General features: G+C 39.9%; 1 protein-coding gene across 7 annotated transcripts in view; it reads right to left on the bottom strand.

Moving 5' to 3' along the window:
* Positions 1-931: 931 nt before the first annotated feature.
* The window catches only part of tmem94 (transmembrane protein 94), a 39,722-nt gene continuing 20,748 nt past the window's right edge, over positions 932-19,905 (bottom strand). For 3 of the 7 annotated variants that reach the window (XM_085283627.1, XM_085283628.1, XM_085283629.1), the window contains 18 exons: positions 19,461-19,773; positions 18,359-18,532; positions 18,067-18,169; positions 17,748-17,956; positions 17,231-17,412; positions 16,697-16,829; positions 14,520-14,635; positions 14,315-14,414; positions 14,078-14,186; positions 13,405-13,594; positions 13,236-13,313; positions 13,043-13,128; positions 12,867-12,948; positions 11,812-11,981; positions 11,571-11,665; positions 8,503-8,596; positions 4,621-4,791; positions 932-3,841 (listed from right to left, as the gene is read on the bottom strand). In XM_085283627.1, the coding sequence (XP_085139753.1) occupies positions 3,769-3,841; positions 4,621-4,791; positions 8,503-8,596; positions 11,571-11,665; positions 11,812-11,981; positions 12,867-12,948; positions 13,043-13,128; positions 13,236-13,313; positions 13,405-13,594; positions 14,078-14,186; positions 14,315-14,414; positions 14,520-14,635; positions 16,697-16,829; positions 17,231-17,412; positions 17,748-17,956; positions 18,067-18,169; positions 18,359-18,532; positions 19,461-19,773 (2,478 nt within the window). In that variant the 3' untranslated portion in view covers positions 932-3,768. The other 4 variants (XM_085283624.1, XM_085283625.1, XM_085283626.1 and 1 more) reach the window with 2 other exon arrangements.

Raw genomic sequence — 19,905 nt, 5'->3', positions numbered from 1 at the left:
TCTCAGATGAGAGGTCAAATGTCTTCAAGCAACTTAAAGAAGTCCAGACGCTTTTCTTTGCAAGCTCCTTTGACTACGATGACCTGGATGACTGAGAACCTTCACAGACAGATCCTTATAAATTATGTAATGCTGTAGGTGAACTCACTCACCAAAATATATAACACATAAAAAACTATAGCAGTAATATGCAACAAACACATTATGTAGCAGTGTTATTCGTAAAAGAAAAAAAAAAGCACACCACAATGTGTTTCACATAAAAAAATACATTGACACAAATATTTGTTTGACATTTGTTTTCAAGTACATTTTGGTGTTGATACTCACACACTGAGGTTATGAATGTACAACGTTTTGCAGCTCTTGATACTTTTTTCACTGGAACTAGCACAATCCCATTCGGATGAAAAAATATTTCACTAAACACATTATGGATAAATCAAAGCTGTCCACAGTTCCCTTTATTTTTCCTTTTTCCCTAACAGAAACCACCCTTTCTTTCAGGATAAACCTCAGTGATTAACCACATATTTGTTATTTCTCTATACGCAGCAGTTATATTTGTGTTGAAAATACCTCTGCAAATACAGGAAACAAATATTAAACAATTGTTTTAAATGTTTCCACCAGAAACTTAACTAGAGGATGCAACACCGCAGGGACTTAATTTAGTTGTACTTGTTACAACAATAAAGATATTCTGATTCTATTCTCCCCATTCTCTCAACCTCTCAGCTGGTGCTTGGCTGGTTCCTCTTGGTCCACCTTATCCTCACACTGCTGAATTTGTCCTGCCCTATCATCAAATGTGGAAAACAACAGTTGATGATAATCACCTGTCACCTTGCAGGAGGGCACTTTTCAGTCTCTCCCAAATCTGGATTCAATCAGTAAATCAACCACGGCAGTTAACAAAAATAACAACAAAATGTATCAAAAGTTTATTAAACATCTGTTAACTTGCCAGATGAAAACACAATTTTGACATGGACATACTTTATAAAATAAGAGAGAGAGGAAATGGGAAAAGAAAATTACACGTACATACAAAGAATTTTTTTTTTTTGGGGGGGGGGGGGGGGGGCACATGTGATATGCATTTAAGCTTTAAAACATTGCAATATCTAAAATGGAAACCAAAGAGCAGTTCATTCTGAAGCCAGATACAAGAACATCTTAGAAGACATAAAGACCTGGATGACCTTTAATTAGCTGCTTTAAAAAATTCAGATCAAACTGATGTTGTTGTACTCTGCCCTAAAAAGCTTCGAAATATGGTATTTAGACAGATGCTTACTCTGGATGGCATTACCTTGGCCTCCAGTAACAATGAGAAATCTTAGTTTTTTGACCAAGACATGTCCCTCTGTGCATATAATACACAAATATATAGGACTACCTTTTTAAAAATTTGCATTTTCATCTTTAAAATGAGAAATATCCTGTTTCAGAGTGATGCTGGAAAATTTACTTTATGCATTTATTATCTCTAGGCTGGACTACTGTAATTCTTTATTATCAGGATGTCCTAAAAACTCCCTGAAAAACCTTCAGTTAATCCAAAATGCTGAAGCAAGAGTCCTGACAGGGACCAGAAAGAGAGAGCATATTTTGCTCATACTGGCCTCTCTTCATTAGTTCCTTGTTAAATTCAGAATAAAAATTTTAAAATCCTTCTCATCTTCTAATCAGAAGATGGTTCAATCCCTGGCTTCTCCAGTCTCCATGCTAAATAGCCTTGGGCAAGATATTAACCCCACTTACAGTGAAAAAGGGCTTGTATGAATTAGTGAATGAGGCATGTTGTATAAAGAGCTTTGATTGCTCAGAGAGTAGAAAAAAAGTGCTATATCAAAACCAGTCAATTTACCATATACCGCTGTATATAATTATAATTGTAGTGGTAGACAAGTAGAGGAAGAAGGCTGTAGTAACATATTGATAAGATTAGGAGGGTGAAGGCAACAGTGATACCTGTGGTAACAGGAGAACAATGGGCAGACGGGGAGATGATCACAGGTTGAAGGATAAATACCGCCCAAAGGGTGGTGTGGGTGTGTGTGTGTGTGTGTGTGTGTGTGTGTGTGTGTGTGTGTGTGTGTGTGTGTGTGTGTGTGTGTGTGTGTGTGTGTGTGATCTGTGCCCTTCACTGGACAATAGTCTAACTGCATGTCTTCTTTATTCATGTGATTGTCTGCAAGAGAATATAATCCTTACATTTTGCGGTACTCTGACAAAATGGACGAATATGGGAAAAAAATGGATGAAACAATCTGTCAATATTACTTATTACAATGACAAATATTTACAAAATTCCAAAAACCTAGGACACACATGGAATAAAGTGAGGTTTTTAATCACAACTACTGTGACAGCCAATGAATATTGCAAACTTTGCAACCTGCACATGCCATATGTGAATTCAACTTTATTCCCATACATATAAAAAAAACAAAAAAAAACAAAACAATATTATATATACACAATTCCAACTCAAAACAAAGGTTTTGGGGGGATTTTTACATTTTCTGAAAAACAATTTTAATTCTCGATCACTCACAGGGTTAACATGCCCCTGGAAAAATTTATTTTGAGGCTGTTGAGGAACGTGTTCTCAACTAATAGTATTCTGAAGATTTTAAGAGAACTTGACCTGTGACCTTAAGGTTAAGGCCACTGAGATTCAAACTCATTCGATATTTTTAGTAGATACACCCACGTATCAATTAAAAAAATAAAATAAAATCCTGTGTCGCTACATTCTCTAGCTATTACATTCCCAAACTTGGGTGTCCACATTGATCCCCTTGACGACAATACCCCATCAACCTTTTATGTCTCAGGGGTAAAAAAATGACTCATTGTCAGGTTGTATTGCATAATGTCTCTCTTCATGACTCTAGACTTATTCTCTGTTACAAGCTCAACAACCTAAATAGTTCCTGTTCCTGTCAACTAACAAACTACACAGTGCAGTAAATAAACCCAAACACATCAGCAAATATGAGAGAACCTGAGTGGCACTTCATGCTTTAGTTTCCTTTTTAACTCTAAATGGGAAAACCTCCTTTACAAAATAAATTAGCCATTTTTAATAAAAACACATTCAAGTGTGCATCTTACCTCCTCAAATGTTTTCACAAACAACGTTTATTCAACTGTTTGTTTATGTATTCAGTGAAATAGAACTAAGTTCTTCAAAAGTACTCATGCCTATATTTATAATTATTACAAACTTTGGGGCTCCACGGGTACCTTTTTTTTTTTTTTTTCAGTGTTCCCACTTGACTTGTTAAAAAAAAAAAAAAAAATCATCAAAGCTAGTCAGATGATATGCAACAATTCAACATGTCTCAGTGGATGTCACATTAAGATCCTCTGAAAGTGAAGTAGCATTTAGCGGAACGTTTCTGGAGTGGACCCCATGTAAAACGTTTCTCAGATGTAGAACAGATGTGAAGAAGATGAAGCAGGAGCTTCTTCAGAAATTATTCTTCATGTCTTTCAAGAGTTCAGACAACAAACTCTTCTGACATCATTTAAATGTTTGTAATTAAATTGGATTCTTTGGAGTCTTTCTTTTCCCTGCCTTTTTTGTCATGAATCAACTGTTAAAAAACGGTCCCAGAAGCTCGAACAAATGTGTCAAACTGCCCTCATGGTTGTTCGACTTTTGCTTCGCCTGGCCGCAGTGCAGTTAGGCTTAAATTGTCTGCTACAGCATGTGCACCAAGCTGGCTCCTGGTATTGCCCCACCAACCGACTTCAGAACGGAGAGTTCATTCCAAGCTTCGTTTCAAACTGCAACTTCTGTCTCTTCTGGTACCGAACTCGCACCCTTTGAAAGGACACAGAGGACAAACCAGAGCTTATAATCAACAAACGCACAAAAAAAACAATTTAGCAGCAATTCAGTGCTCTGAGGAGTGTAAGAGAAAAACAAAGACTGACCTGAAATCTAAAAAATTAATAATCATCATCATCATCATATTATTATTATTATTTAATTAATCAATGGCTAATATCATTATTATTATTAATATCATTATTATCATCATCATCATCATTATTATCATTATTATTATTCCACCACCACATGTTCATGCTACCCTCTTTCTGTTTCTAACATTTGTACAGAACATATTGTCCATCCATCCATTCGCTTCCGCTTCTCCTTTCCAGGGTCGCGGGGGGCGCTGGAGCCTATCCCAGCTGTCATAGGGCGAGAGGCGGGGTACACCCTGGACAGGTCGCCAGTCTGTCGCAAGGCTAACACAGAGACACAGACAACCAGTCGCACTCACATTCACACCTATGGGCAATTTAGATTGATCAATTAACCTATCCCCACTAACTGCATGTCTTTGGACTGTGGGAGGAAGCCGGAGTACCTGGGGAGAACATGCAAACTCCACACAGAAAGACCCCGGCCTGATGGTGGAATTGAACTCAGGACCTTCTTACTGTGCAGCAAAAGTGCTAACCACCGTGGTGCCCGTGCAACGTGAATCAGAATCATATTGCTTCTAATCGTTTTCCAACTATTTTATACTATCCCTTCTCCCCCCCCCCCCCAACACTACTGATGTATTTCTAACAGCTTCTTCTATTTCGTACCGTATCTCATGTAGCTTCACCACTTCATTGACTACAACCACCAGCAGCAGGGAGACAGACACTAGCAGCCAGGCCTCCAGCGGTATGTCAGCCAGTTTAAAGCACAGGACAGTAGTCTTGTCACACCACAACTGGTAATCCACTGTGGCTTGAACAATTTGGCTGACCAGTCTGGTGAAAAGTACAGACAAGAGGATTTCATACATATACATACCCTTTTCCATTAGTACCTACTCGTGTCGGCTTGGTATGGCTTAACAAGGGTTTTTAGGGTTCGCCATGGGACGATAGTAGTGACTGGTAGCAGGTACCTTTTTAGTACCTGCTTGGCCACAGTCTCAAGCGGTCCAACCAGGTACTAAAATGTGACATCAAACCGCATGCCACCGATTGGCTAATCGGTGGCGTCACTTGATGATTCACGAGAGCGTCTCCTTATCGAAAATCATAACCGCCATTTTTGAAACACGACAACGAGGTAAATGGGTACACAACAAATAATACTGTGGTCTTCAAGTCTGACAAAACGCCACCGACTGAGGAATGGGAATAGCATCGGTCTGATATCCTCCTCTACTGTCTTGATGCATGCTCAATCATCCTGCTAAGTAAATCCCAAAGAGTTAATTCTGTTCATCTGGACGTTTTTAGTTTTCAAGTGATTTTCTTCAGTCACAGATGACTGCAGGTCTCTGCAACCTTATAAACAGTACCTTTGCACAATGACAAGCCCAATGTGCTGTGAGGTCAGACCACACTGATCAACAACCACAGATCAAAGACCACTGATCAATGCCCATGAGTACTATTCATAGAGTTGGGGAATGGTTGCAATCACAGCATTGTATGATGGTGAAAGATGTCCCCTCCTCGATTCAGAGGAGCTCTTTCCCTTTTCACATAAATGGCCTCCTTGACTCCCCACTCAAACTAGCAAACTAGTGTTTAAACACAACGTCCACAGATGAACACAATCAACTCCTTGGGGCTCTCCTTGTGTTGTGGTGTCATGTGTCGCATGCAAATGATGTAACCGGAGACTCTGCTGCGTTACTATTAAGACTTCACGCACGTTCGTGGTATATTGATTGTAACGAGCCGATCCAAGTAGGTACTAATAGAAAAAATTGCTAACAAAGACTCAAAAACAAAGGCAATCCCAACTGATTTTACTGTAACGTATAAAGTATCATAAGACAAGATCTTATTATGGTCATGACTACATTTTACATTCTGCCAACTCTGAGGTAAACAGCAGAACTACAGTTCTGTGCAGAAGTCTTGAGCCACCCACCTGTTTTATATTTTGTTTCGAAGAATTCAGAATTTGTATTTTTAAATATCTATAGGCAATAGTTTTACAGACATTATTAAGCTCTTTCAAAGTTTTTCTTTGGACATTAGGTGCTTTTTTTTCCAGTTTTCAGTCCAGTCCTTGTACCTAATCATTTTCAGAAGAATGTTTTAACACTGGCCAATGACTCGTGCAGGCATAAAAAGGCACCCAACTCAACCAATGAAGGATAATGATAACAATGTTATAAAAACTGACAAAACACAATTTTAGAAATAAGAAGGAAAAATCCAGCGAAGACCTAAAAGTCCTCCTTTGAAATGCATCTGATCTTTCAGTCATTTACTGTTTGACCACGACTCAGTAATGACTTCCATGGAGTGTGGCTATCAAGAAGCCATTCTTAAGAAAGGGAAACAAGAAGAAGAGCTTGAGGTAAGCCAAATTGCACAAGAACGGGACTGAAAATCAGGGGTATCAGGACTTATATACAGCTGGACAGAATTGTTAGCCCGCTATGTAAATATAATTTTTAAGCACACGTTTTAACAGTACTTGGAAAATACTTGAATTTTTTCCCCCCAGTACCATCACTTTGGTCTTCTGGAGGTAGTTCTTCACCACGAGTTATATATGATTTGGCTCCTTGTCAGGTTGGAAGACAAAGCAACAACCCAGAACCACTTTTACTATGGACTGCATGAGTTTTTCTGTTAAAATCTTCACATTTCCCTCTTTCTTCATGATTTCATCGACCATGATGAGTTTTCCCACTTCCACACTTGCTGCAGCATCCCCATAGTTTGGTGTGAGGACAGTATGCTTTGGGTTGCACACATCTCCCTTCTTTCTACAAACATAACCAATGTCTTTGGCCAAAGAGCTAGAATTTTGTCTCATTTGACCAAAGGACACATTTCCTACCTCTGCCAGTATGATGGCTGCATGCAGCCACACAACTGAAATACTCTGTTACCTGGAGCTGGTTTAAGTGCAGAGGCAACAGAATGGACTTAACCATCTGTTGTGACGATTCAGGGGGGAATGGGGTTTCTTCTTGTATTATGTTTAGCTATTGCTTTGTGGTTTTCACCTTTTATTTATACAATAGTTCATTCAGTCACTATATAAGTGGAGCTGTCTCTCATTTGGGGAAGTCTGTTTGTTGAATTATGATATTTTGTACTTTTTTTGAGTATAATTTTGTTTAGTTAACCTCTTTTATGGGCCCACTTAATTATTAATATGGCTTGTTTCTGTCATTTAATTTTTGTAATAATTTTGTCTTTTTTGGAGGGTATAGTAAAACCTATTTCTTGAAGTGCATGTATGTTCTCATAGCCAGGTTTGCTCTGTACTGGGTGGCTCACTTCCTCATGTTCCTCAAACTTGGAAATGTTACAACTTTTTATATTCAACTGCTTTGTGGGCATCAATAAGTCTTTTTCTAAAGTCTAAATTGATTTTATTTCTTTCTGGCCTGATGCTTTCTCAAGTGACAGCTCAGACACTTTTTTCTACTGTATAAATAAGATAAATCCCAGTTTTAACTCGAAGCTTTGGTCATTTTAAAGTCAAAGCACATCATTGCACAGCAGTGGTTTGGGCTACGGCTCAATGGAAAAGGTCAATTTTTCAGAGGGATAATAATACTGACCCCAGGCATTTTTGGGTTTTTTTCTGAAATTATTCTTTCAATATGTGCAAATAAAAATATTTTGTGCTTTCTAAAGAAACCTAATGTATTTAGAAATGCTCGTTTGAAAATCTCTTCTGTTAAAAAAAAAAAAAAAAAAAAAGTACTTGGGAAATTTTGACATCAACTTGAAATTTCGTAGTGGGAGTAATCATTTTGTTCTTATCTGTACGCAGAATAAGAACAAAAGCAATCTATAAAACACGGTGAAGACTGTAATGGTTTAGGTCTGCATGGCTCTTCAGTGGAGTTATGAACATGGAAATGTACAATTAGATTTTTATCCACCATCCACTACCACCTGGAAAGCAACTGATTGGCAATGGCTTCATTTTTTAGCATGACAATGGTCACAAATATGACACCGATGCTGTAAAAATAACAAGGTTTCTACACGTACCAAGATAGAAAATGTCTAAACTATTTGCTGCACATATACTTTCATAGCAAAAAATCTAAATGAAGCATGGATCAAGACTTTTGCACGGTACTGAGTTTTCTCTCAGGTGGTAACGTTGCAGCAACATAACCACAATGTTCAAAGTTTGATTCTAGCTTTGTGAGTGCAGTATGTCAACACAACATTGCATTCACTTTGAAAGTTGTCTTGCAATCTCATTAGTAAATATGTCTCTAAACATTGCTTAACATCTTTAATAGACAAACACATGAACTCCAGCACCAATCTGTTCATTTTAACCCTGTTGTAAGTACAGTATCTAAAGCTAAATGTACTGGTGTTTATACACTGCAATTTTCTAGTCTTACTGATCACTCAAAACAGGGCTGCTGAAATCTATTATAAAACCAGCGTTAATCTTAGTCCTTGATGTTTGCAAAGATGTTGATAAACACTGGGCTTTAACATTATCTAAAGAACATAATTACTTACACCACAGGTACAGTGACACACCACCAGGTATTGCTGAATGGGCTCTTTTTCCATAAAGGCTGCGAGCGATGGACATAGCTCAGGGAGATTACCACTGGTAAATGACAGAACAACAATAAGAAAAGTTCGATTTTAAAAAAGAAAACACAATCACTCATCTTTAACATGGGAGTTTTACTGATCATCTCGTGATTATCAAAACAATCTGTGTTCAAAATCCATCCATCCATCCATCTTCATCCGCTTTATCCGGGGCCGGGTCGCGGGGGCAGCAGCCTAAGCAAAGAAGCCCAGACCTCCCTCTCCCAGCCACCTCCTCCAGCTTATCCGGGGGAACACCAAGGCGTTCCCAGGCCAGCTGAGAGATATAATCTCTCCAGCGTGTCCTGGGTCTGCCCCGGGGCCTCCTCCCGGTGGGACATGCCTGGAACACCTCACCCATCCTTGTCAGATGCCCGAACCACCTCAGCTGGCTCCTTTCGATGTGGAGCAGCAGCAGCTCTACTCTGAGCCCCTCCCGGACGGCCGAACTTCTCACCCTATCTTTAAGGGACAGGCCCGCCACCCTTCGGAGGAAGCTCATTTCTGCCGCTTGTATCCGCGATCTCGTTCTTTCGGTCACTACCCACAGCTCGTGGCCATAGGTGAGGGTAGGGACGTAGATCGACCGGTAAATTGAGAGCTTCGCTTTTACACTCAGCTCCCTCTTCACCACGACGGACCGGTGCAGCGTCTGCATTACTGCAGCTGCAGCCCCAATCCGTCTGTCGATCTCCGGTTTCCTTCTCCCATCACTCACAAACAAGACCCCGAGATACTTGAACTCCTCCACTTGGGGCAGGAACTCATCCCCGACCCGGAGTGGGCACTCCACCCTTTTCCGGCTGAGAACCATGGCCTCAGATTTGGAGGTGCTGATCATCATTCCCGCTGCTTCACACTCGGCTGCGAACCGTTCCAGTGCGAGCTGGAGGCCCTCACCCGATGAAGCCAACAGAACCACATCATCTGCAAAAATCAGAGATGAGATTCTGAGGCCACCAAAGCGAAAGCCCTCCGCCACTTGGCTGCGCCTAGAAATCCTGTCCATAAAAATTATGAACAGAACCGGAGACAAAGGGCAGCCCTGGCGGAGCCCATCACCCACCGGGAACGAGTCCGACTTATTGCCGGCAATGCGAACCAAGCTCTTGCAACGGTTGTATTGGGATCGAATGGCCCGTAGCAATGGGCCAGACACCCCATACATTTTGAACACACACCAAGTATGGGTGAGTTCAAAATGTTCTTTTTTTTTTTTTCAAACTACCTCTCTGAAAATGGGCCACGTCCACATGTACATGGGTATTTTTGAAAACGCAGGATTTTCTATGTGTTTGCAACTTTCGTCCACATGTGTACGGTGTTTTTGATCACTGAAAACTAAGATTTCTAAAAAAACTCCTGCCAGGGTGGAGGTTTTCAAAAACTCAGTTTTTGCGTTTGTGTGGACGAGGAAAACTGAGATTTAGTCATGCAACGTCAGAGGTGTGAGCCTCTTTTGACGTGACGTTATTGTTTACATGAGATTAATTTCTACAATTGCGGATATAGACAAAATACTATTGGTGTTAATCTATGTGCAGTTTTTACACACTTACATATACACACACACTTACTGTCCCTCCGTTTAGAAAGGCAGAGGCGTCAGAGTGAACTTCGCACATGGCTTATACATTCAACCAGTGTTGGGAAGGTTACATTTTAAAATGTATTCCACTACAGATTACAGATTACATGCCCCAAAATGTATTTTGTAACATATTCCGTTACGTTACTCAATGAGAGTAACATATTCAGAATACTTTGGATTACTTAATATATTATCATGCTTTAGAACTACATGAATGTACTATTGCTGTGATTTATTACTATCACTGAAGGTTACTCGCCATACCAATACCAACTAGATATTTAAATCTTAATATAAATGAGTAACAGTAGGTGGACATTAGGTAAGGCTGCACTTTTTGCAGCGATCTCGTATAGAAAACTATTCCGCGTGTATATAAAACAGGTCCGCGGCTTTGAACCGTAGTAAAGGGACCTCTGGCTAATACGGGCTTGTAGCTGAAAACTAGCTTTACTTTGTTGTCTGGGTCAACTTTGCAAGCGAAAGACAGAGAGAGGCGTTGAAAGACTGCTTCAACGGAACTTATTGTTTCGGAGGAAAACACGAACACGGTGTACAGTCGAGTCTTAACAGCTTACTTACAACTGGGCTCGTCAGGCACTCTTCTTGGCTGCAGTGGTTATTATTATATTTACATGCTCACAGACACATAACGGATATGACAGTCCATTCTCGCTGCAGCACGGACTACACTACCCATGAGGCTACATTCTTTAAGGCTATGCCTGTAACACTCTGCCTATTGCCTTCATTTTAAATACTTTTTTGAATAATAAATTTTTTTTTTTTTTAAATTCCGTAAGTAGAGGTGACATGGGCCGTGAGATTGAGACACAGGCATTAGAGCCTCTTAATGGTTGTATTCTGAGTACCACCCTTTTAAACAGTAAATGTAATACAGTTACTCATATTTTGTATTTTAAATACGTAACGGTGGTACATGTAATCCGTTAATCCCCAACACTGCATAAAACACAGCCGCTTAATGTATGTATGCTGTATCCATTTTGTTCATTCCTAAGCTGTGAGTCTACACCAACCTGTCTTTAGTTATTAGCATTTGAAATGTTGAAGGCACCCCCCCAAGAAGACGGAGGGAAGCCCTATCCCTAGCAGAGCACAGTGTGGGTAAAAAAAAAAAAAAAAAAAAAAAAAGGGAAAAAAAAAAAGCAGTTTCAGGTGATTTGGGCAAACCTAAGCTCCGAGAACAGAATAAAAATTGTTTTATGGTCCCGCAAATTGACCAGAGGGAGGAAAGGGGTTTTCATTTACTAAAGACGCGCTCCAGTGGAATACTCTAAGATCCTGACTGCCGTTGTCATAGAGCTCACAAACTGCTTTAAGACATCATAAAAATCTAAAGGACACTTGTACATATCTATGAAGGCGCTCTTACCTGTGTGCAAGACAAGAAACCCTGCCATGATCTTCTGCGTCATCAGCAGACCGTTAGACAGTTCAAAGAACCACTGAGGTGCACTAGGTGAAACGCTGCAGATATATGGAAATATATTTGTTTTTAACATGTTGCTTACTTGTTCTTCATTATTGCTAATCTAACTGCATTGTAATTAATTTTAGCATTAAGTCTATGAGTGGAACAGCTATGGACTGTTGCAGGTTATTGTTACTCCTACCTCTTTGCAAATATATTACAGGAGGCAGTGGTGTTGTCTGAGGAGTTCAGGTTGCAGTGTGACAAACTGCTCAGGCAGACCGCTTGTAGGCTAAACCCAAAGGCCAACAGGTAGGCACACATAGTCAGGCCAAACTTCAACAGGAAACAGCCAAGGAAGTAGTTCTGAGTCTGGTTAAAGAGGTTGGCAAACAGACATACACAAATTCATCCAAGATTTCAGTAGCTGATCTGGTAATGTAGCTGTTCCTTTTCAAATCACTTTATCAGCTAATGTTACAAAATAGCCATCAGATTCATGTATGGCTAATTGTATCTTGCTTGCCAAGGTTATTGCTAGTAAGACAGCAAATACTAGCCTAGCCTGCCAAATGACTTCAATAGTTAATGTGATCCTTCATATGAACTTACCCATAAATTCTAAAGTCAAATGACTGAACAAAACAAAGATTTATAACCACTTTCTTCAGTAGTACCGCAAAATATAGAATGGCTAGTTATTACTAGCTGTTGTAACTCTTTTATTCAGTGTGATTGTTTTTTAATGTTACTCTTAATTGATCTGTTATTGTATATTTTTCACATGTTCGTATGGGATATTGTATTTGTTTTAAATGTTATGTACATGTATTTTGACTTTAGTTGCCATGATGCCAGGTTTCTCTTGGAAATGAGATTTTTAATCTCAATGAGATTTTTTTACCTGGATAAATAAAGGACTAGTAAAATAAAAAATAAAAACCAAGCTATGCAACATGTATTTTGCAATAGTAGCTGCAACTTTGTTGTCATATGACTGATGCTGAGGAAAACAGTAGACGAAATAGTCCACCATTACAGTGCAGGACATTTTTGTGCATGTCTTGTAATTTGCCAGTTGTAACTGCTATGGTCGTGTCTATAATTAATTCTTTCTCTGAGGTTGAGCAGAGTTTCTTTAAGTAGATTTTATTAAGCATTCATTTGAGTGGATACAGGAAATAGATACACTGTGTGAACAATAAAAACCTGAATAATATCACATGAGTATACTCTATTTCTCATACTTGATACTACCTTCTTTGGGATTGCGTCCAGGTTCTTCCCTGTGGCAACTGTCATAACTGTACTATCAGGTGGCTTTCCCAAAAGTGACACACTGCCAACAGAGAACAAATTAGAACCAGTTTCTTCACGAAACAACAAAATAACAATGAATTATTAGTTTCTAGATATTTACAGTATGTATGTACCTTAGCAGAGGGCAGCTGAAGCATGACACCCAGAGGATGTCAGTGGTGTTCATGGGAGGAGGAAGTTGAGCTAAGCAGGCTAAGAACTGTAACACCAGAAGCACGTCATGCAGTAAATTACACAGAAATAGGAAGATGTTTAATGCAGTGTAAACAGGCACATCTTCAGAATTTATGAATCTTCCCTTCTCACCTGGATGATAACCAGACTGAGTTGACACTGCAGCAGAAAGAGGAAGCACTTGCGAATGCCGTAGGTTGTGTGTCGTGCCTGCAACACATTCAGCCAAAGGCAGATACATTTATAAATGTAACATTACTCTTAGACTGATCGGGTACACAAGGGCCTGTGTGCATCTAACCTGTTCTATGAGTTTGACCATGCTCACACTCTCTCCTTGGTGGAAGGTAACAGAACAGCCCATGCTGTTGAGCTGTCCAGACAGCCTCAATGGAGACAGTCCTTCGACCTCTCCATTAAATCCTCCCCCAGTGGCATAGCCAAACGTCTCCCACAAACACTGAGATGGATACAAAGGGTCCAAAGCAATGCTGTAAAACAGAGGTCAGGTGGCGCGATTAAGTCTCAGCTTTGACTGGACAATTCAAAGAAACAGAGTACTGAAGCAATTACAAGCTCATTTTTTTGCTGATGAGTAAACCATCATCTCCAGCACACTGCAGCTGGAGTCTGATTAAGAGACTTGTCCATTCATTCTTCCAACTTTGCATTGGATTTCTAAAACTATAAGTCACTTGCTTAAAGGAGACCTGTTTTATTCTAGTTTGGCCAGGTGCAGTATACAGGATACACTGTGGCATGAAAGTGTTTTTGAATTAATCTGCAAATATTCCAAATGATTTATTATCTCTTTGGTAGTCCTTGTTCTGCTTTGCAGCCTCAGTTAGCCCCATATTAGAAAAAGAATTACTGTAGCTAACTGCAGTCAGTGACAGAGTTGTGACAACCTACTGCAGAGGCAGTTGATTCTATGTTATGATTGCGCATATTCATATATTTTATTATTAGCATACCTTAGGTCACTCTGAAGGAACAGGCGGCTATTGCGGAAATTGCCAGCGCTCCCCAGACAGCACGTAACCTCCCTGTTTTCCTGCATGATCGTGATCATCTCACACATGGCTGAAAGGAAGTGATACAGGCATGTGGATCGTTGGTTCACTTTTGTTAAACTTTACTCAGAATACTAAGTAGTAATGTACTGGACATCTTGTACACAATATGGTACCCATATGTAAGATAAGACTTACTTTCAGGCGTACAGTCTGTGAAGAGTGGCACCAAAAGAGGCACATTATCAATGTTCTTCAAATGAGGACGAACCTGGTGGATCCCACGAGGTAACTTGGCCTTTACAAAATATATGGAAGCAATACATAAAACACAAGACTGAGCAGACTTTGCTTTTGCCTCTGTGGGCTAGAACAGTAGTTTCACTGGTTAAGAGCAAATTACCCTGTTACAGTCCTCCAGGAAGCTGGGGACATCGCTATCTGTGGGCTGGAAACTGGCCAGGTCAGAGTGAGCTTCCTCTTCTGGTAGCAGGGGACCTTCTGCTTCATCCCGAGAATCTGTGTTACAGAAAAAATATAGTGTGGCTTCCTCTACACTTATTAAGAAGCATTACTGGAAAAAAACAAGAAAAACACCATAAGATAAGATAAGATAAGATAAGATAAGATAAGATAAGATAAGATAAGATAAGATAAGATAAGATAAGATAAGATAAGATAAGATAAGATAAGATAAGATAAGATAAGATAAGATAAGATAAGATAAGATAAGATAAGATAAGATAAGATAAGATAAGACAAGACTTTATTAATCCCTCGGGTGGGTTCCTCTGGGAAATTCGACTTCCAAAAAAAAAAGCACAGCAACGACCGAAGTACATTTACTCATACACTCTTAAGATACACAGTATATTGCATACAGTATGTTGTATACAGCAGCGGTCCCCAACCTTTTTTGCGCCACGGACCGGTTTATGCCCGACAATATTTTCACGGACCGGCCTTTAAGGTGTCGCGGATAAATACAACAAAATAAAACTAGTACCGGTACCGAAAAAAAGAAGATTTATTCATAACACACGTGAAAAGACCCAGGAAAACGGAGTTAACGATAAAAACGATAAAAACGATAACAAACTAACGCTGAAAACCGATAAAAACCCTGAAAACTATACATTTCACACCTGAGCCTCAACTCTCGCGGCCCGGTACCAAACGACTCACGGACCGGTACCGGTCCGAGACCCGGGGGTTGAGGACCGCTGATATACAGTACTAAACTGATTTTTTGCTGAGAAGGAACCCAATACTTCGAGAAAGGAGACTGTAAGTGGTTTTATAGATATAACAGAGATACGGCTGGGCTGCCATAAATTGCTTTACCTCATAGGAAAACACGCATTGCCAGCTATTTTTCCCTCCCACTGAGTTAGGGAGGGGACATTTAGTGTGTATGTGGCAGAGTGTGAAGCACTGAGAACTAAAAGTAGCACCTCATGGTTCTCAGCCAGAAAAGGGTGGAGGACCCACTCTGGGTCAGGGATGAGTTGCTGACCCAGGTAGAGAAGTTTAATTATCTCAGGGTCTTGTTCACGAGTGAGGAAAGAGGGGAGCAGAGATTAACAGACAGACTAGTGCTTTAGCTGCAGTGATGCAGACACTACTGGTGCATCACGGTGAAGAGAGAGCAGAGTGGAAGTGCACAGCTCTTGATCTACCTTCATGAAGTGTTTGACAGTTTGGGTAATTGTGTTCTTTCAGATGTGGTTGTACATTTAGATATTAGTTGCTTTTTGCATTACCTCGTTCTGGGTGGATATTATGTTGTTGTATCCTGTTACGACAGTACCTAATAATTCTGTTTCTAGCGACATGAGAGACCTCACATTGGTTAATTGGAACGTAAAAGGTCTTGGACACGTGGTTAAGAAGGGTCATGTCCTTTCACACCTTAAATTTTTGGAAGAAGAAATTATCTTCCTCAAAGAAACGCATGCTAGTGCAGCTGAACAGCACAGGTTGAGAGCAAATTAGGTTTCTCAGGTTTTTCAGGCTCCATTTACTTATAAATCTAGAGGTGTGCCAATCCTCAGTTGTACAAATATTCTCTTTAGAGTGGAGGCCACAAAGTCTGATCCATATCATAGATACTTTTGGTTACTCTACCAAATGCTTTTCTAATTATTTATGCTCCTGATGTTGATGCTCTTTTTTTTTGAGTTTTGATATTATTCCTTCATCTAATTCCAACATTGCATTTGGAAGTAGAGTCAACTGTTATCTTGAGCCCATTCTTGACAGCCTACCCACTCCCAATCATTTTCCAGAACAGATTTTAAATGAGTTAATTAAATCAAAATATTTGGTGGATATTTGGAGATTTCCAATTATTCCAACTTTTGAAAGAGCCATGTTTTTTTCCCTTTTGAATATTTATTGTAAATAAGACAGAAATACTTCCTATTCGATTACTTGTTGGAATAATCAACAGTTTACTTGATTACTAAAATAATTGATAGCTGCTACACTATTAATGACTAAATATATAATCAGCCTTTAAAATTGTTCCCATTACTAATAACACGAATATTAACTCAAACTTGTCAGAAACACGGGTACCTTGGTTCAAATCCTCATGCAGGGAGCCATGACTGGGGCTTGATGGAGCTCCATCACAGGGACCGTCTCCGTTTGGTGTCAGAGAGATATGACAGTTCCAGCCTGTCTCTAAACCCATCTTCTCTGCAAACACCTGCACAAATCCAAAGGAGCCGTCTCAAATTTATAGTAGATTATAGCAGTATACTAGACTATATATAGACACTACTATATAGTAGTATCCAGTATTTTAGTAGGTTTTTCCAAACAAATCTGAAAATTTTCTTCAGGTCATAAACTGTGACCTTGTGTGAGAGCACACCTGTCTAAAGTGAAACACGCAATGTCATTTGCTGTTAGACCCTCATCAAATCTTTTTAGATGACGGAGAACAGTAATTAGCAGTAATTAAATAAGTTACCACCTTTGTCCTATTTGTCTGTAAATGAGCAAAAACTTATAGATACTTATAGATAATAGAAATACTAAATAAATAAGTTAAAACTAAATAAGTAAGCTTTTAGTTGCAATGATTAAGAGCTTGACTGTACTCACCTTGCTGCGGAGCTCATCCTCCATGGAAAAGTAAACAAAGCGGATGCAAGCAGTGACGAGGGCATCAATGAGACGGACCGTGTCTAGCCTTGCCTGGAACTGGGATGACACCATTCCCATAAAGATCTGCCCGCTTAGGGCCTGAACACAGTCGTCACGCTCCACACCCTCACCTATACCTTCTGTGAGCACGACGGGAAAGAGGAAAGAGAGGGTAACTAAACAATGTAACATCTGTCTAAAGTCAGAGAAATCTCTTTATCCATACAATTTTGCAATTTACAGTCACTTCCAAGACATGTAGAATCAAAACTTACTAACTCACTTGTATGCAGTGATTGCCAAGTAAGTAAAAAGCATCTGTCCAAGTCATGGTCTTTGATAAACAAGTCAAACTACTGAACCTTGGATAACAGCAATTGAGCTTTGCAGTGACAACATATTTCCTTTAATTCTTGTACAGTTTTGTCTTGCTCAAATGCAAAACCACCCATTTCATCAGTGTCACAGTCCATACCATCTGAGCTCCAGCTGTTCCTGCAGGAGTTGTGTTTGATGGGAGTCGTGGAGGGCAACTCTAGTCCAGAAAACAGACAGGGACCAGGAGCCAGTTCCATACATTTCCCATTCAGCTGGCTAGACAGAGATACTTGCATGGGTTTATACGCAAAAGCTGAGCAGTAACCTGATAGACAGGCACGTTGGTAGAAGTCCAGGACCTTCTTTCTGTGACACAGGAACCAAAGGATGAAATGAAAACTTTCCAAATTCACTGTGTGCATTTGGAAAGTGTAACTATGTTGACTTCAAGCACAAACAAAAAGCCAAAGACAGACCTGTCTGAGCCTGAGAGGGGGTAGATATCAGTTCCATCCCAGAAGTCAGTGCAGGCCTCCAGGATAAGGTCAGCTGAACCATGTGACAGCATCTGGACATTATCTAACAGTGCATAAAAGCATTATCAAGAAAGAAAACAACAAAACATTATGGTACTGTTTGGCCAAAGGGAGGATTGGAGAGAAACATATACAGGAACATGGATTATGTGCAGGGAATAAAGAGATGGTGCTGAACATTTTATTAAAACTGCATCATAAAACCCAAAACAATAATAGTGTGCTGACTCACTGGATGAAGAGTCTCGTACGAACAGAGAGATGAGATGGGAGATGGGAGGCTGGCGTTTGGTGAAGTAATGAAGGCGGTGGGATGTGAACTCCTTGGTCTTCTCTCCAGATGGCAGCTGGTAGAGGGTCAAGTGGTTCTCCTGTTTAAACAACTCTCTCGCACCAGGGGTGAACCCTGACAAACAGACAAAAAGAAGAAAACAATGCTTCTGAATTGTTCTCTGATAGATTTTAATATCGCACTCAATCGATTCGGATGCAGTGATTTATTTAAAATTATATACCAGTGAATGAGAACATAACGTCTTGAGAAAGCTAATTTTTTGTAATTTAATTTGGTAAAGTAAAGTAAAACATATATTCTTTGTTCATTACGAGTAATGAACAAAGAATATATAATAATAGAATATATTATTTGTATAAAATCTCTCTTTTAACCCCTGTCGTGTAATATGTGCTTTTAATGCTTCTATTACTGCTGGGAGCACTTTGCACTTTACCTACATAATAATTTAGCCTACATAATCATACCACACACTCGTTACAAATTAAACACACAGATTCGACATTTGGATTTAGTGGTAAAATAAAAAATAAACCCTGGCTTGTCAGACACAGCAGGGTTAAATCAGTGGTTTTCATTTTTCCTGTTGGGTTGATAAAGGCATGTTGCTGTCGCATCATAGACTACTTGTTTCATTTGTAGAGATATGTTTACAACAATGCACTGCGGTCTGAATATTACTAGGCTATTAGGAGTGTTGCGTTTAACCATCTACATTATGCTGTAGAAATTTCAGTTTGAAATTTTTTTCCTCCCGTCTTACTCTGCATTTCTGGCAGGATCATTGACAGGGCCACTCAGAGGTTGCTTCTGGCCACATGTGGCCTGTAGGCCATTGCTTGAGTAGGCTGGGCGTAGAGGATCTGTAAAATCCTCTGTGCCACAGGATAAACATTGTTAAATAGGTTTATATCAGCATGTAACCTGTAACTTATACATTGTGTTAAATAGCGACCCACAGGCTGTTGGATATAACCAAAAGATTCAGGGAAGTCATTACTTGTTTAGTTTATATAAGAATCAGTTCTGACATGCTCACCTATAAGTCTGGAAAGCTCACAGAGCCCCCATGGAACATATACTGGCAGCACCGTGCCGTGGCTCTCCTGCAGAGCCAGGTTTGATAGATGGTCAGAGAAGCGACAGAGCTGCTTGGTGACACTGGCATTGCAGAGGTTTAGCATGATATTCAGGCCCAGTGGCTTTAGGGAGGGCAGGTGGCACTGCCAGGATTGGTCATCAAACTGGATGCTGGCAGGGTTCTGCTGGTCTTGTGACAGGCTCAGCATCTCCAGGTGGTAGTCACACACAAAGTCATCAGCCTCCACTTCAGGACAGCCCAGTGAAAAATCCTTGAGATAAGAGAAAAAAACCTGAAGCCACATACCAACTTCCTGAGTTCCTACACTTTATTTGTACTGTGCTGGTTAGTTCCCTGTCATTTTAAGTTATTTCTTATTGGTTAGCTTAAATATGTAGGCCAT

Source organism: Mchenga conophoros, linkage group LG8, assembly GCF_057382185.1.
Source record: "Mchenga conophoros isolate Kocher_MC1m ecotype Shallow Benthic linkage group LG8, M_conophoros_male_GT1.1, whole genome shotgun sequence".
NCBI lineage: Eukaryota > Metazoa > Chordata > Actinopteri > Cichliformes > Cichlidae > Mchenga > Mchenga conophoros.
This window is presented reverse-complemented; position numbering and strand designations above follow the sequence as displayed.